Genomic DNA, 25,164 nt, shown 5'->3' with positions numbered 1-25,164 from the left:
GTAACGATAACCCTATATGCAAAACAGACAAAGAGACACAGAAGTACAGGACAGACTTTTGAACTCTGTGGGAGAAGGTGAGGATGGGATGTTTCGAAAGAACAGCATGTATATTATCTACGGTGAAACAGATCACCAGCCCAGGTGGGATGCATGAGACAAGTGCTCGGGCCTGGTGCACTGGGAAGACCCAGAGGAATCAGGTGGAGAGGGAGGTGGGAGGGGGGATCGGGATGGGGAATACGTGTAACTCTATGGCTGATTCATATCAATGTATGACAAAACCCACTGAAATGTTGTGAAGTAATTAGCCTCCAACTAATAAAAAAAATTTTTTTTAAATAAATAAATAAAAACATATTACTTAAAAAAAAAAAAAGAATACTGGAGTGGGTTGCCATGTCCTCCAGGGGATCTTCCCAACCCAGGGATCGAACCCAGGTCTCCTGCATTGTGGGCGGATTCTTTACCACCTGAGCCACTAGGGAAGCCCATGAAAGAGTATGTTTCCCTAAATCACCTAACAATGTTTTCTTATATGCACAAGGTTCTTCTTTCCTAACTTATATCCTAACTTAACAAGATATCAAAGAGAAAGATAAAAAAGAAAAACTATACAAAGTTCTTTAACAATTGCAGAATTGATCCACAGTCCTTTGTTGTTTCTGTTCACTGAAATTCAGTGAACAAAATCTACTCTATTTAAAATCCATTTGGCTCTCAGAAACAGAAAATTGGGCAACATTCATAAACAAAATATGTATTCAACAAATGTTGCCTGCTTGTACTCAGAGAGAGGAAGAGTTCCAGGAATAAAATGTGCAAAACTCCACGAGCACCTACCTGGACCAAAAAAAGTTCTAAAAGGGTAGTAACAACCTTTGGGTTCATCAGGCAATTCTCCTGGAATGCTGTGTAAATGAAGGTAGGTAGAAATCCTACTGGCCTGAATGGCCACCAAATTACCACCAATACCTGAAATAGAAGAAAAAACAAATAGTTAGCTTTGTATTTTCAATAATGTGCACAGATTCAACTGAATTTATGTCTCTACGTCACCCCCTGGGCTAATAAAGCAGAACAGAGTTCTTCTAAATGTTGATTTATTTGATGTTGATGTAGATATTTCAAAGGCATAAAATTCCTGCTATGAAAGACTCATTCATTGTTTTTTCAAATCTAACTCAGTGTTTGGTCTGAAAGCAGAGTAAGTAAATTTTAAAAATTACTATCGCAATCAAGATGTAAAACTAGGTAACAATATGTTTCACATTTATCATCTTAATAAATGTATTCAAATAGATAAGGTTTGATACATGTCTTCTCAGATTACTGAAGAAACTGGTATAAGACACTGAAAAAAATACTCAAGAAAGTGATCTTTTAACCTAGATTATCCTCTTATGTACTCTGAGGAAGAGGAGTTAATGCCAAGAAGCAAAATGAATTCCAAAGGGTGGTAAGTACCCCCAGGGTGAATTAGGACACCCAAACTCTTCCTACTTTGACAGATTATGAGAGAAAGAGATAGTAGCCATAAAAACAAGTAGGAAGAAAACAACTGAAAATTTCAAATTGCTGAATGCTGAGCATGAGCTAAAATAATCATTAAGAATACCTGTGAACCCTGGACACAAGGGGAGTCTACACCCACTGTCAACTATTTCTGCAAGCATCCCACGAGTGCTTGTGAGATAGACTCAGGCAGGACAGAACACTTGAGAGAGCCAGCCTTGGTGGCACACAGCAAGGAATCACATCCAGGACTTGCCTGGCGGCCCAGTGGTTACGAATCTGCCTGCCAACGCAGGGAGCACAGGTTCCGTTCCTGGTCTGAGAAGATCCTCCATGCCACAGAGCAACTAAAGCCTGTGAGTCACAGCTACTGAGCCCTCATGCTCTAAAGCCCATGCTCTACAAGAGAAGCCGCTACAACTGGAAGCCTGCACACTGCAATTAGAGAGCGGCTTCCGCTCGCCACAACTAGAGAAAGCCTGCACCCAGCAATGAACACCCAGTACAGCCAAAAATTAAATACATCAATAAATAAGTTTCTAAAAAAGAGAAAGAAACTGCATCCATTTCTGACTCCCTCTCTTATATGAGGGCTTCCCTGGTGGCTCAGATGGTAAAGAATCCGCCTGCGATGTGGGGGACCTGGGTTGGGAAGATCCCCTGGAGAAGGAAATGGCAACCCACCCCAATATTCTTGCCTGAATCCCCATGGACAGAGGAGCCTGGAAGGCTGTAGTCCATGGGGTCGCAGAGAGTTGGACATGACTGAGTGACTGAACAACAATAACAACAAAGTGGGATCATCTAAACTGAGTCCAGCTGGCTGATTCTAAATATAAAAGTTTTCACTATAAAAAATAAAAGTCTGTGGATGAATGGAGTAAGCAAATATCTGCAATCTCTCATCATTCTTACAACTGTTCTGCTCAAGTGGGAGAATAAAGGAATGTTTTCTGTAGATACTGAACAAGAGAGACTCAGGCCTCAAGGATACCAGACACAAGGCGGTACTGATGGAAAACAAGGATGAACTGGAAGTCTGCATAATTAACAGTGGGATTCCTTCAGATCTTCATTTTGCTCCAAGGGGCGGGCAGGATTCTAACATCCCAGAGTGGAGGTTTGATGTTCAAACTTGGAGGGCTCCCCATGACATGGGCAACCAACCCCACCCCAATCTTCCAATAGTAAAGTGCCCAGTCAACCACCCTCTCCCACCTCCAAGCTACTTAGCTTCTCCATGCCTCAGCTGCCTTCCTGTAAAACAGAGAAAACAATCCCTCTCTCATAGAGATGATGACATGAGCAAGTTTGTGTTTATACTTGGAGACTTCACCACTCTTTTCTCATCAACTGATAGACCACACTGATAAAAAAAGTCAAAACTACGTAGAAGTTTTTTAACAACATTATCAATCAACTTGATCTAAAGGACATTTATAGGACACGCCACCCAACAACAGCAGAATACGTAATTTTTACAAGTTTACACATGGGAACATTCACACAGAGGGACCACACTGTGAGCCATAAAACAAGTTTCAATAAATTTGAAATAACTGCAACATACAAAGTATGTTTTCTGGCCACAATGGAAAAGATGGATATCTGAGAATTCCCCCAAATGCTGGAAAGTAAACAATACACTTCCAAATAACCCACAAATCAAAGAAAAAAAATCACAAAGGAAATTTTCAAATATTCTGGATTTAATGAAAATGAAAACACAACATATTGAGATTTGTGGGAGGTACATAGAGTAGTACTTAGAAATTCACAGCGTTAAATCTTATATTAGAAAAGAAGAGTATGACTCTGTATAAAATAACTGATAAACTGCTGTGTAGCACAGGGAATGCTACTCAGTGCTCTGTAATGGCCTATTTGGGAAAAGACTCTAGAATCTTAAAAACAAAACCAAAAACAGAGTGGGTATATGTGTGTGTAACTGAGTCACTCTGCTGTACCTCTGAAACTAACACAACATTGCAAACCAACTATGCTCCAAAAAGCTTTTTAAAAAACGCACATAGTGAGACCAGCATGACTCTGAGTTCAAAATCCAACAGTGATAATATGAAAAAAGAAAATTATGAGCCAGTCTTGTGAATCAAAATAAATGCAAAAGATATCAATCTGCTGGCAAACCAAATCCAGCAAAATGTTAACTGTGTAAAATACATCACCAAAAAATCAGATTTATCTTAGGAATGTAAGACTGACTTAATAATTGAAAATAATACATATAGCACATTAACAAATACATGAAGGGAAAATATGATTATATTACATGAATAAACAGAAAAGTTGATAAAATGCAGCATTTTATTATTTATTATTAAAAACGCTTAGCAAACCAGGAATTGAGGGGGACTTCTTTAAACTGATAACCACACATACTCACCCCCCCAACACACATCCATGCACATGAAATCTGTCATATACAAAAGAAGTACTGCAGATCAATAAAGACTGATATAGATTTTTCACTAAGTGTTTTTTAATTGCACATTTTTTAATTCAAAAATTAATATTAAATGGAAGTCTTTTTGTTACTCTACTGTAAAAGCCCTAAGTAAAACAGTTCATTTTAACTCAGGTAAACGGTTTTCACGGCAGTCACAGCATTACACTTCATATATATTGTTCTCCTGTCAAGTAACATCCAACAGATAAGGTACCAAGAGCTCAGAACAGTTACTAATTGTTTGCTCTTTACATTCTGTAACATAAATAGCCACTATCTCAAGCAAGCCACAGGCAACATGATAACAGAGGGAATTTGTCTCACTGCTGGCTGTACATAGCAGACACTGATCTAATTTGTTGGATAGCTATTTCATATTTTAAAATATAATTTAAACTAATTTATTTATTATAATTGGAGGCTAATTACTATTCAATATTGTGCTGGTTTTTGCCATGCATTGACATGAATCAGCCACAGGTGTACAAGATAGTTATTAAATACCAAAAAAATACCAGTGGGGGTGTAATGGAATTGTGAATTAGTAAAGGTAAATCGGCCAGTCTTGGATGAAAGAGTTCACTCTTCTTCTGGGATACAAGTAGAAAAGTTTAAGAGCAGAGGTTAAGAGCAGACACTCTTATAGGTCAGAAGAGGGGCAAAGGAAGAGGAAGGAGAAGGAAGCTGGGAGGTACCGGCCTAAAGCCTCTGTCTTCTCTGCACAGCTGCCCTACAACAAACATTACAGGAACTTCTGGCAGGTGGAAGACAAAGCTAGATGGAAATCTGAATCTACAGAAAGCAAAGAAGAGTGCTGAAAATGTTAAATATATAGGGAAATATAAAAAGATACCAACCCCTCAGTTTTAATCTTTTATAAAAATAACTGTGTGAAGCAAAAATGTTACAGGGTTTATAACAAAGTAAAATGTATGACAAAAAGAGCTCATAAGCGTGAAATCGCAAAAGGACAAGACATAAGGTTCTTGTACATAAAGGATAAGAGATAAGGCTCTTATCCTTTATGTAAAGTGGTATATTGCTGTTTGAAAGAGACTGTGATAAAGATATAATAAGCCCTAGATTAGTAGTTCTCAAAGTATGGTCTGGAAAGAAGGTTAGAAGGAAGGTTAGATTCAGAAATTCTAACTCCTAGCCAACAGAAGTACCACAAGGGGAGGTTTACATCATATATTAGCATGGAAAAAGCTTTACAAAATTCTGTGGAAGAGAAATCTTTTTAACCTAATGTTTCCCAAACTTCGCTGACCACAGAACTCACTTTTCAAATTATACTTATTAACATATCAAGAACTATTGTTACAGGAAATATATTTTAGAAAACGTGACTGGTTCTAAGAGATGTTAATAAATTTTAAAAGATGCCCTAGATATGAGTCCTTATCTTTATTTGAGGATTAAATAGTAGGCATAGAGTCACCTGCCACATAGTAGGTACTTACTAAATAGAAAATAATGATGATGATATGATAAAGACTATGACCAAACAGGGATCTTTTAAATAGTACATGCCTTAGTGCATTTAAAATGAAATTCAATTCTCAGAAGTTCCACTTTTTCTGAGGAACGTGGAATGACTCTTCTCTATCAGTGTTTTTAATGAGTGGCATTTAACACTAGAAAGAGTTTACGGTGATACCCAACTAAGAGGCTTACTTACTGAGATAAAAAAAAAGGTTTACCACCATGCCAAACCATACACAGACTTCCAAAGATAGCACTTCAGCAAACTGTTTCTTATGGAAGGTGAAATCACAGAGAAACTAAAACTTTACTACTAAAGGGGTTGTAATTTAAGTTAAATTTCTCATTGAGATGCTGGGCATCATGGTTCTAGCTGGGCAACACGGTTCTAACAGTCATTGTTGGATAATATTTATGCTAGTAAACTCATCAAATAATAGTCATTGAAGAGCATTTGAACAGGGGGTAAGAAAGTAGTAGCTATTCCAGGCACTGAAAATTACATCTCTGTACGGCCACAATACAAGAATCAAATCATGATGAAGGATATAGTTGTATGCGTATAGGGAGAGCCTTGATAGCTAGGGAGAAAAATTCTAATTTGATTGGACAGGCAGGAGAAAATCACTGTTAAATCCCATTATCTTAAAACTAATGTAATAAAAACAATGCTTAAGGTAGACTAGTCTTCTAGTGACATTCAATTTGTATTGAATAGGGAGTGAGTCAAGAAGGCTACTTTATTACTTGACTGATGGCTGGACTGAGATATTAGTGGACTATGGTGGTAAGACACACTTGTTATATAAATAAATGAACAGATAAATTATGTTAATGTGAAAATAGACACATTATATATAGTTTGGTCATTATATATATATATATATATATATATATATATATATATATATAGTTTGGTCATTATCTATTCAAAGAGGATGAAGAGCCAGGTAGAATCAAATGGTTCTGTGATTTTACGGGCAGGGAGAATGGTGGTATTAGGAAAACTGGGAGGGGCATCTCTAGGGTAAATTTATTCATTTACTGCAAAATTAAAATGTTAAGTAAAAATTTTAGATATGGGGACTTCTCTGGTGGTTGAGCAGTTAAGAATCCATCTTGCAATTCAGGAGACATGAGTTCCATCCCTGGTTGGGGAACTAAGATTCCACACGACTCAGAGCAACTAAGAACCCACACACCACAGCTAGAGAACTGGCGCGTGGCAATGGAGATCTCATGTGCCACAAGTAAGACTGGATGCAGCAAAATAAATAATTTAAAAAATTTTTAGATATGAAATTAGATTTTAGAGAATTTGCCTCTGTAGAACACATTTTCTTATTCATAAATATATAAAAAGTGATTTATATTAAATGTGTATATCCTCTGATATAGTTTCCTCCAGGTAGAATTATTTTAAATTATATTGGCTTAGGTTATCATGCTGCTGCTGCTGCTAAGTCGCTTCAGTCGTGTCAGACTCTGCAGCCCCATAGACGGCAGCCCACCAGGCTCCCCTGTCCCTGGGATTCTCCAGGCAAGAACATTGGAGTGGGTTGCCATTTCCTTCTCCAATGCCTGCAAGTGAAAAGAGAAAGTGAAGTCGCTCAGTTGTGTCCAACTCTTAGTGACCCCATGGACCGCAGACTACCAGGCTCCTCCGTCCATGGGTTTTTCCAGGCAAATTATGAAATCCAGTTTAATGACAGCCAGCCCTAAAGCCAGTGGGACTGGATTAAAATTATCTTTTTAAAATGGAATTCATATAAAAATCCCTGTGAATTTAACTATTATAATTCCCATTTTATAGATAAGAAAAAACATAAGGCAGATCTGAAAAGGATCAGCAGAGGAATGATAGATTTTAATGGGCTGAATTGACTTTAGCAATGCTTAAACCTAGCTAAATCTAATTTAGCCACAAAAATTGATGAGGGCAGCAACAAAACAATGTAACATAGCATATAAGATAAGCCCAAAGTAAATAATAATAGACTATTGAAATATCCTATGTGGCTCAGATGGTAAAGAATCTGCCTGCAGTGCAGGAGACCCAGGTTCAATCCCTGGGTTGGGAGATCCCCTGGAGAAGGGAATGGCTACCGGCTCCAGTATTCTTGGCTAGAGAATTCCATAGACAGAGAAGCTACAGTCCATGGGGTCACAAAGATAAAACACAACTGAGTGACTAACACTTTCTTTTTTCATTCTGCCACACTAACTTTAAAAATTAAGTATGTCTGACTCTTCAATTAATGTCTAGAGATAATATTAAGTGAGAGTTTTTTTTCAAAAATATGTTCTGTATACTGAAATTACTGAATGTAATTTCTACCACAAGCAACAACCTGGTACTGAAAATAAAATGGATAGAACATTTATTTATTTACTAAATGGATAGAAATAAAATGGAAGAGAGACCTCTGAATTCAAAGATTCCTGTTCATACCTAAGAATACAGAGAGATACCACATCATTATGAAACAGTGATTCTTACCATTAATAACTGGTGTGTAAACAACAATCCCAACCAAGTTTGGATCAGATACAGTTGTGTCCAGAATAAGGCCCCCAATGCTGAAAGATATAAAATCATGTAATTTAGGGAAGAGGAAAGGAAATGGACTAATTTGAAATTGTTTTTTATATATAAACACTCCTAGTTTTAAAAATAAATATTTAGCTATTTTAAAAATTGAATAAAAAGAAAAGATATTAGCAGTAAAAATCAATGTCAAAAGTAAAATGTTGATAATAAAACATGGCATAAACTGTAGTCCCACATTTCAGGGCTCTCCTTCTGGTCTATATATTTACATATGCTATTTGTAAAAAGGAAAAAAACATATACTTTCAGTGCACTAAAATGTCTGGAAGGGGAGAGGGGATCGGGAAAGGGAACACATGTAAATCCATGGCTGATTCATGTCAATGTATGGCAAAAACCACTACAATACTGTAAAGTAATTAGCCTCCAACTAATAAAAATAAATGGGAAAAAAAGAATAAAAAAGGCAAATAAAATAAAATAAAATGTCTGGAAGGACATATAAAAAATTACTAACAATGTCTATCCCAAGGGCTGAGACTGACAGGAGACTCACGGTTACTTTATATCCTTCTTTGCTTATTTGTTTTTTTAAAGTCATGTGCATTTTATTATCTTTATAATTTGAAAAATTTTTAAAGAGTATTTTTTTACATCTGAAGTAAGCAAGCCACTAAGAGATAACTTTTATTCTGTTCACATTAGATATAGTACATGACAGTGTCTTATCATTGTTAAGTTAAAATAATGAGTTGTAGCCAGAGGAGGAGCTGAACTGGAGAACAGAGGTCCAGAAAAGTAACATGCTTTTTCCTTTTTATATAGTGGCAAGACACATACTATCAATATCTCAATGGAGCTTGGAGATTGTTTTGTTGTTTCCAAGACCATTATCAAGTGGTTAACTTCAGTCTGTTGGTCTACCTAGTATTATATAAAACAGTGTCGGTCCCAATATTTCATGGGATCCTGTGATCTAAATCCAGATTACAGAAAAATGAATGATATGTTGTCACGGAATAGGGTTGATGGTCAAAGTATCAGATCCAATGTACTTACCACTATCAGATAGTTAATACCAGGAAATTATTTTTTAAAATTTATTATTAAATCTTTATTATTTTAATTCTTGAATAAGTGAAAGGCTTAATAAGCTAATTTTTCTAGGAGTTCCCATAAAAAGGTATACTATAAAGTCTAAAAATAGTTATCTTTAGAAATATTTTACTATTTTAAGCCCTAATTTTAAAAAAAACACATATTTCCTAGAATAAAATAGTTATGTGTCAAAGAATAAATCTCCCTACCAAAACACATAGATAATGTGGTGCAGAAAACAGGAACACTTGCAAAAATACATTTTTAAATAGCTGTATTACCTAGGCAATAAAACTTATCATAGAAAAGATAGAAAATACAAACAAAAAGAAGAAAATAAAAATCAACCATAGTTACATCATTCAGAGTTATACTGTTACCATGTTGATATATAGACTTCCAAACATTTTTAAACATGTATATTTTTTTAAAATAAAAACTCAAATTGTAAAAGTGCTTCACTTTTATTATTAAATTGTATTTTTATCAAACAAATATATATGCATCATTTAAAAGGTGAAAGTACCACAAAGCATATAAAATAGTCCCTAGCCCTAACCCACATCCTGCTTTCCACTAGCAATTCCTTTTAACTTCTTTAACTGTTTCTTTTGACATTTACTCCTCTATTTCTAAACAGTATGTTTATACTGCTATTCCTTGATTTTTAATTTCAGACATTTACCTAATGACGTCCAACAGCAGGGTGAGCATTTAGTCTTTTTCTTCCCTCCTCATTGAAGTCCCTTCATAATTCCCTTCCTTGCCCTCTCCTGCCAATCTGGTGATAGCATTCCAATTTTTGGTGAAATATTTAGGTTTCACTTTATTAGAACAGTGAAATCATTATTCACAATTCTTCTTCTTCCCTTTTTGTTATTAAAAATTCCACTGTGATGAATATTCTTACAATTCAGTCATTTGCATATATCCATATGTATATCTTTAAGTCCTGTCAGAGTCCTAGAAGTGGAGTAATCCAACAGTATGTACATTTCTAAGGTTTTCTGATATTTACCTGCTCTTACTGTTCAAAATAAGCAATGTCCTTGTCAGGTTAAAACTCATACAAAGACAAAAACACTACTATATTTTAATCATCAATCTCATTAGGATTTGGTTGGGGAAAGGTACAAAACTAGTAGCACATGAGGTTCTATGCATCTACTGATTTGAATAATCCTTGCCACTTTTATCTCAATCACCTGGGATAATAAAGAATTGGCTACAAAAAATGACAGACGGGGTGAGAAATAAAAAAGGCAATTGGTTTGTTTTAATATATATACAGATACATGCATATATAAGAACCCACAAACACACACACTTTAATACTAACCTACTTATAACCATAGCAGTTATGACAGGCTCCCAGCCTGAGTGGAGAACCGTCCTTGTGGCTGGATGTTTGGCAGCTATTATAATCCAGATAGGAGTCAGAGCCAAGAAAACGACACCAACTAATGGAGGAATGTAGTAATATGTCTCTAAAATTAAAAAAGACAACATTTCAATCTCTCTTCTAACCATGTAGCACATGTAAATATTAAAAGTTTACCAGAAGATATATTATCAAACATACTCATGCTATGTATATACTTTATATAAATTTCAAGCAAATTGAAAACTACAGATAAGGTAAAAATGTCACATAATGTAACTGAAAACTAATATATTAATTCAACATTTATTGAAATAGTTATGTGACCTAGAAGTGAACAACCATAAGAAAAACAACAGTTAAAGACTTACTTGGCTCCTACCACTTACCAAGTACTGTGCTAAAAGCTTTGTGTTCATTATCTCACTTAATTTGTCCTTAAATGTATGAGGTAGAAACTCATTCCTACCTTATAAAGAAACTGAGGCTCAGGAGTTTAAGAGTACATGTGTGTGTGTGTGTGTGTGTGTGTGTGCTCAGTTGCTGAGTCATGTCCAAGTCTTTGCAACTCCATGAACTGTAGCCCACCAGGCTCCTCTGTCCATGGAATTTCCCAGAATTTACCATTCCCTTCTCCAGGGGATCTTCCTGACCCAGGGATTGAACCCTCATCTCCTGCATCTCCTGTATTGGCAGGTGGATTCTCAACCAATGAGCCACCTGGGAAGCCCCAAGAAATAGCAAAAATTGGGAGGAAAGGACATCTGTTTGACACCAAAGTTAGTGCTCTAATCTCCAAACTATACAGTCCAATAGGACATTGTTTTTACCCATCAGCAACTTATAGCACATGCATTCCATAGAACACTGGCCAATCAATTGATAACAGATATCCTCTCCATCCTGAATAGTGTTCCAAGCTCCAAAATAAAAATGAAATACTAGGTCTAATAAAGATAAACAGATTTCTTCACTGTGAAATTCCTCAGAACCTTCATTATGTCAAGACAGAATATAGTATACTATATTAACCACAGTTTGGCCAGACTTCCTCATTTCATATCTGGATGTTACAACTTACCTTGGACAAGAAATTTAACTTCTAAACACTTCTATTTCTTATCTATAATATGGTAAAATTTATAATAACTATTTCATGAGGTTATTATGAGTCTTAAGAGAATTAACACACGTAATTTAACTACAATAGTGCCCTGGCACATAGTTAACATTTACTGAACACTTACTATCATCACAATCATCATTGCCATTAACATATTTTTATTTGTGACATACTTAGGTAACAGACTACCATGATTTTTTTTATACCTCTCATGGTAGACTGTCTTACTTGATCACAATTATCCTCTCCTCATTCTTGTTATGCTTTCCTATAGAGTTCAACAAAGCTTACTGACTTTGGCTTGGCTTGGCTTGCTTCATAGATATGACGTATGCTATCTCTGAACAAAATCTAAAATGTGTTTTCAGAAATCACTATAAAATTTACATATATATAGATAGATAATAAGCTGCTTTCAAGACACCGATGACTATTATTATAGTTCTGTGATCCCTGAGACAGGGGAAAGAAATGAGATAAGCCCTTCAATAGCCTGAAGTACTGTACTGTGAAGTAGTGAACTGTCGCTCAGTCATGTCTGACTCTTTTGCGACCCCATGGACTGTAGCCTGCCAGGCTCCTCTGTCCATGGGATTTCCCAGGCAAGAATACTGGAGCGGGTTGCCATTTCCTTCTCCAAGGGATCTTCCTGACCCAGAGATTGAACCTACATCTCCTGCATTGAAGGTGGATTCTGCATTGCTGAGCCACTTTCTAACAAAAGGCACATTTCAGACCATAGCTCAGAAAGAGAGAATTCTAGCACAGTGGGTCTAAGGCAGCAGGAATTCACAGGACAGAATACTGGAGAAGAGGAAGCTACTGGAGAAAGAGCTTGCAAACTGAACACCAAGTCATGTACTCATAGGGTGAACTCCAAAAGGCTAGACTAAGAATAATGGGAGAGTTGTAAACCGAAAATTTCCCAGAGTTTACAAAGGGGTAGAAGTCATTTGAGATCTAACCCCTAGATAGGAGAGCCTATTTGACCCCTGAAAACATTTAGTGAAGACCAGAGAAGATCACTTCATAGTAGTAGCACTAGTAGCACTAAAAAGTGAAGTCGTGCAGTCGTGTCCAACTCTTTGCGACCCCATGGACTGTAGCCTACCAGGCTCCTCCATCCATGAGATTTTCCAGGCAAGAGTACTGGAGTGGGTTGCCATTTCCTTCTCCAGGGGATCTTCCCAACCAAGGGGTCAAACTCAGGTCTCCCGCATTGCAGGCAGACGCCTTACCATCTGAGCCACCAGGGAAGCCCATTTGTTTTTATTTCATTACAGAATAGTGCAATGCCTATTGTAAATCTATTACAATGAAGCTTAAAGCCAAGCCTTGTAAGGCTCAAACTAATCCACAAATAGTTGCCTACAAGAACAAAGTTCATTAAAACTATAAGATGCTGATGAAAGAAATTGAAGGTAACACAAAACACATGGAAGGATATACTGTGTTCTTGGACTGGAAGAATCAATATTGTTAAAAGGATCATACTACCCAAGGCAATCTACAGATTCAAAGTAATCCTATCAAATTACCAATAGCATTTTCCATAAAAGTAGAACAAAAAAATTTTATTTGTATGGAAACACAAAAGACCTCAAATAGCCAAAGCAATACTGACAGAAGAACGAAGCTGGAAGAATCACACTCCCAGACTTCAGGCTATACTACAATGGTACAGTAATCAAAAAAAAGTATGCTACTGGCACAAAAACAGACATATAGATCAACAGAACAGGATAGAAAGCCCAGAAATAAGCTCACGCACTTATGGCCAATTAATTTACAAGAAAGGAGGCAAGAATATATAATGGAGAACAGTCTCTTCAATAAAGTGGTGCTTGGAAAACTGGACAGCCACATGTGAAAGAATGAAATTAGAACATTCTCTAACATCACACACAAAAATAAACTCAAAATGGATAAAGACCTAAATGTAAGACTGTATATTATAAAACTCCTAGAAGAAAACAGGCAGAACACTCTTTGACATATATTGCAGCAATATTTTTTTGGATCTGTCTCCTAGAGTAATGAAACAAAAACAAAAATAAACAATGGGCCCTATTAAACTTAAAAGCTTTTGCACAACAAAGGAAATCATAAACGAAAAAACAATCCTCAGAATGGAAGAAAATATTTGAAAATGATGCAACTGACAAGGGATTAATTTCTAAAATACACAAACAGCTCATACAGTTTAATATCCAAAACACAAACAATGCAATAAAAAAAAAACGGACAAAAGACCTAATAGACATTTCTTCAAAGATGACATACAGATGACTATATGCTAATTATTAGAGAAATGTAAATCAAAACTGCGATGAGGTATCATCTTATATCAATCAGAATGGCCATTATAAAAAAAAAAATTCTAAACAATTAATGCTGGAGAGAATGTGGAGAAAAAGGAAACTTCCTACACTGGTGGGAATGTTAAATTGGTACAGCCACTACGCAGAACTGTATTATGGTTCCTTAAAAAAACTAGAAATAGAACTACCATATTATCCTGTGATTCCACTCCTGGACATATGCCCAGAGAAAATTCTAATTCAAAAAGATACATGCAACCCAGTGTTCACAGCAGCACTATTTATAACAGTCAAGACATGGAAGCAACCTAAATGTCCATCAACAGATGAATGGATAAAGAAGACGTGATACATATATACAATGGACTATTACTCAGCCATAAAAAGAATGAAATAATGTCATGTGCAGCAACATGGATGGACCTAGAGATTATCATATTAAGTTGAGATACAGAAAGACAAATGTTACATGATATCACTTATATGTGGAATCTAAAGAAATGACACAAATGAAACAGACTGACAGACATATGAAACAAACATGTTTACCAAAGAGAGGGGATGGGCGATAGAGGAGAGATAAATTAGGAGTTTGATATTAATATACACACACTGCTGCTGCTGCTGCTGCTAAGTTGCTTCAGCCGTGTCCGACTCTGTGCGACCCCATAGACGGCAGCCCACCAGGCTCCTCTGTCCACAGGATTCTCTAGGCAAGAACACTGGAGTGGGTTGCCATTTCCTTCTCCCATACACACACTACTGTGTATAAAACAGGAAAACAAAGACCTACTATATAGCACAGGGAACTATATTCAGTATCTTGTAATAACCTTTAATGGAGAAGAATCTGAAAAAGAACATCTGTATATATATGTGTATAACTGAACTACTTTGCCGTACACTCGAAACTAACACAACATTGTAAATTAACTACAGTTTTTTTAAAGCAAAAAAAAAAAAGAACAAAGTCTAATACTTTGTAGGAAAAAAGTCAAGCACTTAACATTACATTAATAACGTCTAACATCCAACCAAAGATTATTTTTAAGAGTTTGAAATTATATTTGGTTGCATTTACAAACTTAGTTAAATACCCTGAGATATTCTACTTAGGCATTTCATTTATCTCACAAAAGATTCCTAGGACTTAAAGTAATCTTTCTAAATCTAACAAATGTACAAATATGCTGAGTCTTATGTTTTCATAAATATTCATACAATGTATATAAATTTGGTAAGATTTCTATTTGGCAATTGTAAGGATAAATTAATTACATAGTTATAAATTTTAAAATGGAATCAAAAGACTGACAGGTTACTGTAATGGCTTAAGAAACAACTATATTTAAAAATAAGTACTGCTTTGCTAGCATAAAATCATTCATACCATAATTTTGATTCTCAAATATTTTTAAACTGAGTTCTAAATCTCCTTAGGGTTAAAAGTTGCTTACCCATTCTTGAAACAGTTGCATCATCTCAAGACATTTTTGGTAATATCATTCTAGCTGATAAAGCTTTTATTATTATCAGAGATTTTAGCTAAGACATTCCTGGATTTTTCTCAAAGATTCTAATACTTATTTTGTATAGTACAGACTTCATAACTTAAAGTCAGAGTTGATCTCATGGTCTTTGTAGCCTACCAGCCTTTTTCTGACATTTCACAAAATTCTTCAACTGTTATTCATACCCTTATCTTGGATTAAATCTTATATTTTATCATCTTCTTAAGATATTTAAAGAGCTCCTCACCTATGATTAAGATGCTTGAATTAGAAATTCATTTTTTTCCTATCAGGTAGGAACAATTACTACAAATATTAAACTAAAGCCCACACAAATTTTATACCCATGGTTTTAGCTGGATTTGCCATCACATCTTCAAAATAATTATGCTAACAAAATTCATTAAATATTAAATATTTTCTTCCATTTGAAAGGATATGACTAATGCTACATATAGAGCAATTTTCTCCATAGTTTTTTAAAAGATGAAAAACCTTTACTGGATGCATTTCCAGTTCTCCTTGCTAAACCATTAGATAGAGGTAAATAACATTCAAATTAAGACACATTCTTACCTTCTAAAACAACTAAGGTTGCCAACAATCTCTTTATAGACTCAAACAGAAAACTAAAAGCATTAAAACCCACTAACTACAAATGAAAAGAACTATCCTGCTAGGTCAGATCATCTTCGTATTTCACTTTCAGGTCAAGATAGGAGCACCATGCCAGGCTTTCAATTTATTCTCAACAACAGATCTGGAAGGACATCTGAAGTTGAAAAAAACACTCACTATCCTAACCCCAGAATCACTGCCCTGAATTTTCAAAGAGGGTGAAGAATTTCTCAGGAAAGAAATAAAAGAGTGAGCAGTTCCTCAAAAAGTTAAAGACCTATCATATGACTTAGAAATTCCACTCCTAGGTATATATCAATAGAACGGCAAACATATGTTCACACAAAAATGTGTACAATAATGTTCAAAGTAGCATTATTCATAATAGCCAAAAAGTGGATGCAACCCAAATGTCCATGTAATGGTAAATGGATAAACAAAATGTGATATATCCATACAATGGAGTATTATTCAGCCATGTTACTAGTCCACATAATGAAATATTGGTGTTCAGCACTGCTTCACAATGAAGCATGAACCTTAGAAACATACTGACAGAAGGAAATAGAATATAAAAGGTCACATGTTGTATGATTCTATTTTTTGAAATGTCTAGAATAGGCAAATCCATAGAGACTGAAACTATATTAGTGGTTGCCAGTGCTGGGGGCGGGTAGGGTGGAATAGGAAGTGACTGCGACAGGTATTTTGGGAGGGGAGGGTAATGAAAATGTTCCAGAATGAGATAATAGGTTTCACAATCTTATAAATATGACAAAAACTACTGAATTGTATATTTTTAAAGATGAATTGTGTGATATGATTGAATTATCTCTCAAGTTTTTAAAATTCCAACAATGAAAAAAAAGGAGGTGAAGGCTATATTCTTTTAAAATGTCAATGTTATAAAAGACAAAAAAAATATACATATTCATAGAGGAAGATGGACACAATAAAAGATAAAGTAAATGGGGTAAAATATTAATATCTGGTGATTATGGGTACAGGGTATACAGGGTTTTGGTACTATTTACTTTCACAACTATTCTAGAAGTTTAAAATTATCTCCAAATAAAAAATTTTAACATTAAAAAAATGGGAAAATAATAAAATAAAAGTATCTAAAATGATTTACTGCAAATGCATTTTTCTTCAATTTTCTGCAAATCTAACATGCCCATGCCCACCAAATTAAATCATGTTTGACTGTATAGGACCCTCTCACCTTTTCCCTGGCTAAATTCTAATCCTATAGTTAGTTGGAAATTACAAATATACAAAAAGGGATGGGTGCTAAAACATTCCTCTTTTTTGGATTTATTTGGTGTTTTACAGATGTCATAATATTAAAGGATTATTTTTAGAAAACCACTAATGACACAAGCAGAAAGAGAAACAGATTAAAAGCCAAACAGGAACTTATGCATTAATATCAAAATCTAAAAGTGTCTAGCTTTCTAAATCAAATACATCTAAATGATCCTGCTCAAAAATAATATTTTGCCTTGATTTCTGGGTGTATCATAAATGGGTACTGTGGTAGGCTAAATAATGATTGTGCTCAAAGACGTCCACATCCTAATCTCCAGAAACAGTCAATGTTACCACATGTGGAAAAGGGGGCTTTGCAGATGTGACTAACTCAAGCATTTTGAAATAGGGAGCCCTAATGTAATCACAGGTGTCCTTTAAGGCAGGAAGTAGAGGAATTTGACTACAGAAGACACAATGTGACCACAGAAGCAGAGATCAGTAACATGGCTGCAAGCCAAGGAATGCTAGTAGCTACCAGAAGATGGAACAGTTAAGGAACAGATTTCCCTTTGAAACTTTCAGAAGGAGCAAGCCCTGCTGATGCCTTGATTTTAGTCCTGAAAAACAAGTGTCTTGAACTTTGGCCTCCAGAGTGGTAAGAAAATTAATTTCTATTATTTTAAGCCACAGGTTATGGTAATTTGTTACAGCAACAATGGAACTGAACACAGACCTATAGAAAAAATGTGAAATTTTAAGCCTAAAAAGTATCTGTATACATTAATACTGATTCCATGATAAACTACAGAAGGTAATGATTAACATAGCTGCTGCTGCTGCGGCTGCTAAGTCACTTCAGTCATGTCCGACTCTGTGCAACCCCATAGACGGAAATCCACCAGGCTCCCCCATCCTGGGGATTCTCCAGGCAAGAATACTGGAGTGGGTTGCCATTTCCTTCTCCAAGGCATGAAAGTGAAAAGTGAAAGTGAAGTCGCTCAGTCATATCCGACTCTGTGCGATCCCATGGACTGCTGCCCACCAGGCTCCTCCGTCCATGGGATTCTCCATGCAAGAGTACTGGAGTGGGTTGCCATTGCCTTCTCCGATTAACATATCTAAAGTAGTCCAAATTGCTATAATTCCACTAAACTGTCACACATAATTGCCATCTTTTTTTTCTGGCCACATCACATGACATGTGGGATCTTAGTTCCCCAACCAGGGATCGAACCCGTGCCCCCTACTGTGGAAGCTCAGAGTCTCAACCATTGCACCACCAATGAAGCCCCATAACTGCCATCTTTTTTATTCACAGCTTTCGTCTTTTCTTAGATTGATGGTGCTGGTTGCCGGGAGAAATATCGATAACCTCAGATATGAAGATGACACCACCCTTATGGCAGGAAGTGAAGAAGAAGAACTAAAGAGCTTCTTGATGAAAGTGAAAGAGGAGAGTGAAAAAGTTGGCTTAAAACTCAACATTCAGAAAACTAAGATCATGGCATCTGGTCCCATCACTTCATGGCAAGTTGATGGGGAAACAGTGGAAACAGTGGCTGACTTTATTTTCTTGGGCTCCAAAATCACTGCAGATGGTGATTGCAGCCATGAAATTAAAAGACGCTTACTCCTTGGAAGGAAAGTTATGACCAACCTAGATAGCATATTAAAAAGCGGAGACATTACTTTGTCAACAAAGGTCCGTCTAGTCAAGGTTATGGTTCTTCCAGCAGTCATGTACGGATGTGAGAATTGGATTATAAGGAAAGCTGAGTGCCAAAGAATTGATGCTTTTGAATTGTGGTGTTGGAGAAGACTCTTGCGAGTTCCTTGGACTGCAAGGAGATCCAACCAGTCCATCCTAAGGGAAATCAGTCCTGAATATTCATTGGAAAGACTGATGCTGAAGCTGAAACTCCAATACATTGGCCACCTGATGGGAAGAACTGACTCATTTGAAAAGACCCTGATGCTGGGAAAGATTGAAGGTGGGAGGAGAAAGGGACGACAGAGGATGAGATGTTTGGATGGCATCACTGACTCGATGGACATGAGTTTGAGTAAACTCCGGGAGTTGGTGATGGACAGGGACGCCTGGCGTGCTGCAGGCCATGGGGTCGCAAAGAGTTGGACATGACTGAGTGACTGAACTGAACTGGTGGTGTTTTGCAACTATTATTACATAGTTTCATTAATGAAGTGAAGTTAAAGTTACTCAGTCATGTCCGACTCTTTGCAACCCCATGGACAATACAGTCCATGGAATTCTCCAGGCCAGAATACCGGGTGGGTAGCCTTTCCCTTCTCCAGGGGATCTTCCCAACCCAGAGATCGAACCCAGGTCTCTTGCATTGCAGGTGGATTCTTTACCAGCAGAGCCACAAGGGAAGCCCAGTTTCATTAACAGCATTCCTTATTTTCACCCTAAATCCTTCCTAAATATGTAGCTGCTATGAGTGACATTTTTATATGTTAGCTGTTTGTGTGTGAGCAACAAAGAAATGGGTGTGGGAAGTTGGAAACAATTTTTTAAATGCCCTTTATAATAATCATCAGAATTTTCTCACTAAACGGACCTTTTAGGAGTCACTCTAAACTGGGGATGTTCAGGACAAAAGAACTCTGTAGAAGAGTGACATGCACGATAATTTTAGATTCTACTCACATCACCACATCAAGGCAGTGATACTCTAGAATGTTTTGTAAATACATTACAGGTGGCCTCCCTGTTAGTCTCCACAGGACCCAAGTAACAACCTGGGGCTATTACTGTTCTTAGAGCCTATTTCTTCTTAAGTAATCTTTCTATAGATAACCTTGCAGAATGAGAAATGAACCAACATTTTGCTGCTCAGATCTTGCCGGAAAAGAGAAAAGCTGATAATTTTTCCAATCAGCATACACATTGTGCATATAAGAATTATATAACCACATAGTTACAAATAATTGAAAAAAAGTGTTTAAAATCCTTTAAAAATTATGCAGTCAAGAAAAAGAAAAGGCAACAATCATTGTGTACAGCTATTTCTGTTACTGGCCCAACTTTAGATGCTTTTAATAGCTTTTAAAAGGATGAAGCAACTTAGCACACAATAGCATTTAAAGATTGCTACATATTTTTATACACACTGGAAGTGTTAGCTGCTCAATCATGTCCAACTCTGTGACCCCATGGATTGTAGCCTGCCAGGCTCCTCTGTCCATGGGGTTCTCCAGGCAAGAATACTGCAGTGGTTTGCTATCCCCTTCTCCAGGGGATCTTTCCAACCCAGGGATCAAACCCATGTCTCTTACGTCTCCTGCACTGGCAGACAGGTTCTTTATCCTAGCGCCACCTGGGAAGCCCCTGATACATACACTACCATGTATAAAATAGCTAGCTAGTGGGAAGCTGTTGTATAGGGAGGGAGCTCAGCTCAGGGCTCTCTGATGACCTACAGGAATGGGATGGGTGCTCAAGAGGGAGAGGATATACCTATGTTAGTTGCCCAGTCATCTCCGACTCTTTGCGACCCCAAGGACTATAGTCCGCCAGACTCCTCTGTCCATAGAATCCTCCAGGCAAAATACTGGTGTGCATAGCCATTCTCTTCTCGAGGAGATCTTCCCAACCCAGGGATTGAACCTGTGTCTCCTGCATTGTGGGCAGATTCTTTACCGTCTGAGTCAGAAGGGAAGACCAGCTATATATACATACAGATACATATAGCTGATCCACTTTGTTGTACAGAAGAAACTAACACAAATTTGTAAAGCAATTATATTCCAATAAAAAAGGTTACTATATGTTTAAACATTACTGAATGAATGAATAAATGCCTTTGTATTTTCTCTGCAAGTCAAATCTAAGCATATCATAATCTAGAGCTTAGATTACACTGTAAACTGACTTTCTATTTCCTCTTCTACTTTCATTTGAAATAGGTCTTTTCCAGCCACATGTTGCCCTTTTCATTGTTCTATGGTGATACTAGATACTTTCTGCTAAGGCAGTATACCCTTCCAATAACTTCCCTATACTATGTCTTCTCTAAAAGGATCATTTTTTTTTTCTTCATTACAATCTATTTATTGGATAGGTACTGTGGCAAAGTCATTCAGAGGGATATCTGTCCTCCATTTTCCATATATACACCACTTCCTTAATAATTTCTACACACATTAACTGGATAGCTTTCAAAAAGAATAAAGCATGTGATGAAGTACTACTTATTTAACACTCATTATGTATACAGTATATGGGGTCTACAAAACAAATACATAAAATAAAGACAGCTTTGTCCTTCCTTTATACCTTTATAAGGGAAGACACATTTACTTTAAAAGCTATAATGACTGGCCAAATGTAAAGAATGTCTTAAGAGAAGTGTCAATAACATGCTATGAAAATTCAAGGGAGAAAAAGTTTACCTAAGATTAGGGAAATCTATGAATTTAGTACTGAAAAATGATGATTCTGATGAACCTTCAGGGAGAGGAGGGGGACAACATTAGAAAGAAAAGACAAAAAACACCAGCATGAATGAGAATGAGTAGATGTCGGAGTTTGGCTGGAATATGAGAAAGGGAGGGGCGGCTTGAGAAGGTTAAGTCTCCAAGAGGCCTGAACACCAGGCTTAAACTCTAACTCTGTTCACTAAGCAATAGAGGCTTCCTCAGGGTGATGACAAAGTCAGGAAGAGGAAGCAAAGCTTAGTTTCTTCTGTCTTGTTTGTTTTGGAGGACTGGACAGGCGGGAAGGGGGGAAATTTCATATTTACTTCAGGCATCAAAAATCAGCACATTTTACCAGAGTGAAAGGAAGGCAGCACACTGGATGAGTGGGGAGTGAGCGCTCAGGACAGCAGGGGGCGATTCAGTCATTTCCGAGTAACCAAGACTCTCAAGTGGGGGGTTAAGTGAGACTTCTCGGAGTTCGGTTCTTCAGAGCCACATAATTATCGGCCTCTATTTACAACCAACGCCTACGGTTGCCATGAAATCCTCTTTTTATCTCTAAAGACTGCTAACTGTTTCCAGTATATAGTAGTTCAGGAATTAAACCTTTGTTTCCTAGAGGTAGGCATCCCACCCGGCAGGATGAGGGGATCTTGGAATTTTTTTTAATTAATTTATTTTAATTGGAGGCTAATTACTTTACATATTGTGGTGGTTTTTGCCATACACTGACATGAATCAGCCACGGGTGTACGTGTCCCCACTGTGCGCCCATTTCTAAAATCTGTTCAGAACACCCTCAGTACTAGGATTCCAACTGCTGGTGCTCTGAGGCCCCCTAGTGCTCATAACGCAAACAGAGGCTTCAGAAACACCTTCAAATTAACTGTGGAATCTATCAGCAGACCATTAAAACAATATCATTTTGAGGAAACAAAATGATACTGATGAAACATAAAAGATTCTGCTTTAATGAATTCATCTTGAATTATGATGCGGCAACTTTCAGAACGCAGGCCAAAAAAGTCTAAGCAATATTTGATAATAAAACTATTTTTCAAAATTATGATCTATACTATTATCATTATATTTCACTTTTGATTTCCTGACTTAGTTAAACACTATTGTATCGTCTATAACACTCAAAATATTAAAATTTTTAGAGAATAACACATATTGATTAAGTCTTTTGTAAGGAGAGTTTACCACTTGTATAATTTTTAGAAATAGATTTAAAAAGTGAGATTTTCCTCAAAAAGTGATTTATCATATGAAATATCATAATATTTAGTCTGTCTCATTATAACAACTGTCATATTAATAGTAACATTCTTCAATGGCTTTACCTGAGGAGACACCCTGGTGTTTAGCAGGCAGCTGAGAAATGTGTTACAAATTACTTCACAGTAATTTGAGTGCTCAAGTGTGCAAATACTATACCTTTATTTATTATGGGAACAAGATCTTATATTTGGATCCTTGATCATTTATTGTCTTCTACCTTACAACATGTAGACACATCTTATCTTCTAAAAGAGAATTTTCCTTGAATATATACATTGTCTTAATGAGTATTGCTTTTTATATCACTCATTAAATAATTTAAGGTAATTTTGTATACCAAATGAAGCTTCTCTTGATATCTCCAAAAGTAGCAGAAAATCACTGCCTTGGTTAGATTAAAGCCCTTTCTTTAGTTCAAAAACATTTATCTGAGATTCTGACTTCTTCAAACCAAATGTACTTTTAGACTTATTCTAAAGTATACCATAAATCTGTCTAGAATCCATGAAAATATATGAGGATAAGTGAATATATGTTTGCTTCTGGCTTGGCTGATAAACTACGTCTCTCTCTCTTTTTGTATTACTGTGGGTTTATATTTTCTATTAATTTTTTAAAAAATTTGGCATCTAAAAAATGAAACTACAATAAACTTTTAGCACTAAATGTATGTTCACAAATCATATACATTTACATTGACAATAGCTCCAGAGTATAAATTTGCATTAAAACAACTCATCAGATTCTATAAATACCCAATAACTATTATCGGGAATTGCATATATAAGATAACTTCAAAGTCCCACACACTCAGGCTAATTTTCATGGTGATTTTTCAGTCGCTATTATTAATTGCCACACTGGTTTCTGATATGGGGGGAAATCACTAAATTTCAAGCATAACCTCATGCTCTGAGACAACAGTGCAACATGTTTCAGAATCCTGTGGGTTGACGCCTCAGCACTACATATTCAGAGGAGAGAATTCAAAGACTGTGACAGACTTGCATTCAACCTTCCTACGAACAACGGATAACACACATAACCTCTATGACCCTCAGTTTTCTCATGTGAAATCAGAGATGATATTCCTTATCTTTTAGAGTGTTAGACTCTTTATGAAGAGAAGAAGTATGTGAGAACCACAACATATAGTAGATGTACAGCAAGTAGCAGTGATTGTTCTAATCAGCCTCAACCACAGTTTCAACACAGATGAAGGCCACCATGACTCATGATATTGCTGCAACAATATTTATTTAAAGAGACTCTGAATAATGCATTATATTTAATTTCAGGTCAACTTACCAAGACAGGAGTACAAACCCTGACTTATCCAAGCTAATATGGCAAGAGTTATAAGGTCGCCAAAACTAGCAGCAATGGGTGTAGCAACATTATCAGGGTTTATACCAGTCTTCTTTGAACCAACGATAACCCCAACCATTATTATTCCTAGGGAAAAAAAAAGTTCATTACTTTTTGTGCTATGGTTTAAAGAAAATCCATTCCCCTAAATACTGAAGTACATACACTAGACAAACAGCGCATCAGTTCCCGGTAGGCTGCTTAGGTAAGCTGACTAAAGCAAACAAAACATTTTACTTGAATGTTTTGGTAAAGTGTCTTTCAACAAATTCCAAGTAGGGATCACAGAAGATGTGAGAAGTTCTGTGTTGCATTTAGAGACCTGAAAGGCTACTCTAAAATAACATTAAAGTTTCCAATTTAGTAACATGCATGTCTTGGATGTAATGTATTCATGTGTACATAGCCAAAGATTTTATTTTAACCCTCAAATAAAGTATGAAAATGTCAAAGAAAGGTGAGCCACATTTACACATATAGCAACTGAGAAGGAGGCCAACAAAACCAGATTTGTTTACACAGTGGTAGCCAGAAACGCTTGCCCCATTTTTTATTAAAAAGTGTTGAAGTATTAGGAAGAGAAGAGTAATTAAATTTTGAACACTGGAGGTCAGAATACAAGAAGCAGTCTTTGTAAAGGATATTCTTTAAGCCCAAAGGTTCTGACTATAAACTTATAACAACAGAAGACGAAAATGTGACTGGGTTCTTGTACATTTAAATCCTTATCTTCTTGAATATAGAAATG

The 25,164-nt window shown here is 36.3% G+C and overlaps 1 protein-coding gene across 4 annotated transcripts in view; it reads right to left on the bottom strand.

Moving 5' to 3' along the window:
* The window catches only part of SLC41A2 (solute carrier family 41 member 2), a 129,079-nt gene that overhangs the window by 28,707 nt on the left and 75,208 nt on the right, over positions 1-25,164 (bottom strand). For all 4 annotated transcript variants that reach the window (XM_061125465.1, XM_061125464.1, XM_061125467.1 and 1 more), the window contains 4 exons: positions 24,357-24,503; positions 10,456-10,603; positions 7,968-8,047; positions 844-975 (listed from right to left, as the gene is read on the bottom strand). In XM_061125465.1, the coding sequence (XP_060981448.1) occupies positions 844-975; positions 7,968-8,047; positions 10,456-10,603; positions 24,357-24,503 (507 nt within the window). The remainder of the gene's footprint in view (positions 1-843; positions 976-7,967; positions 8,048-10,455; positions 10,604-24,356; positions 24,504-25,164) is intronic.

This window comes from Dama dama, chromosome 22 (assembly GCF_033118175.1).
Source record: "Dama dama isolate Ldn47 chromosome 22, ASM3311817v1, whole genome shotgun sequence".
Taxonomy (NCBI): Eukaryota; Metazoa; Chordata; class Mammalia; order Artiodactyla; family Cervidae; genus Dama; species Dama dama.
Note: the sequence above shows the minus strand (reverse complement) of the source record. Positions and strands in the feature narration are given on the sequence as shown.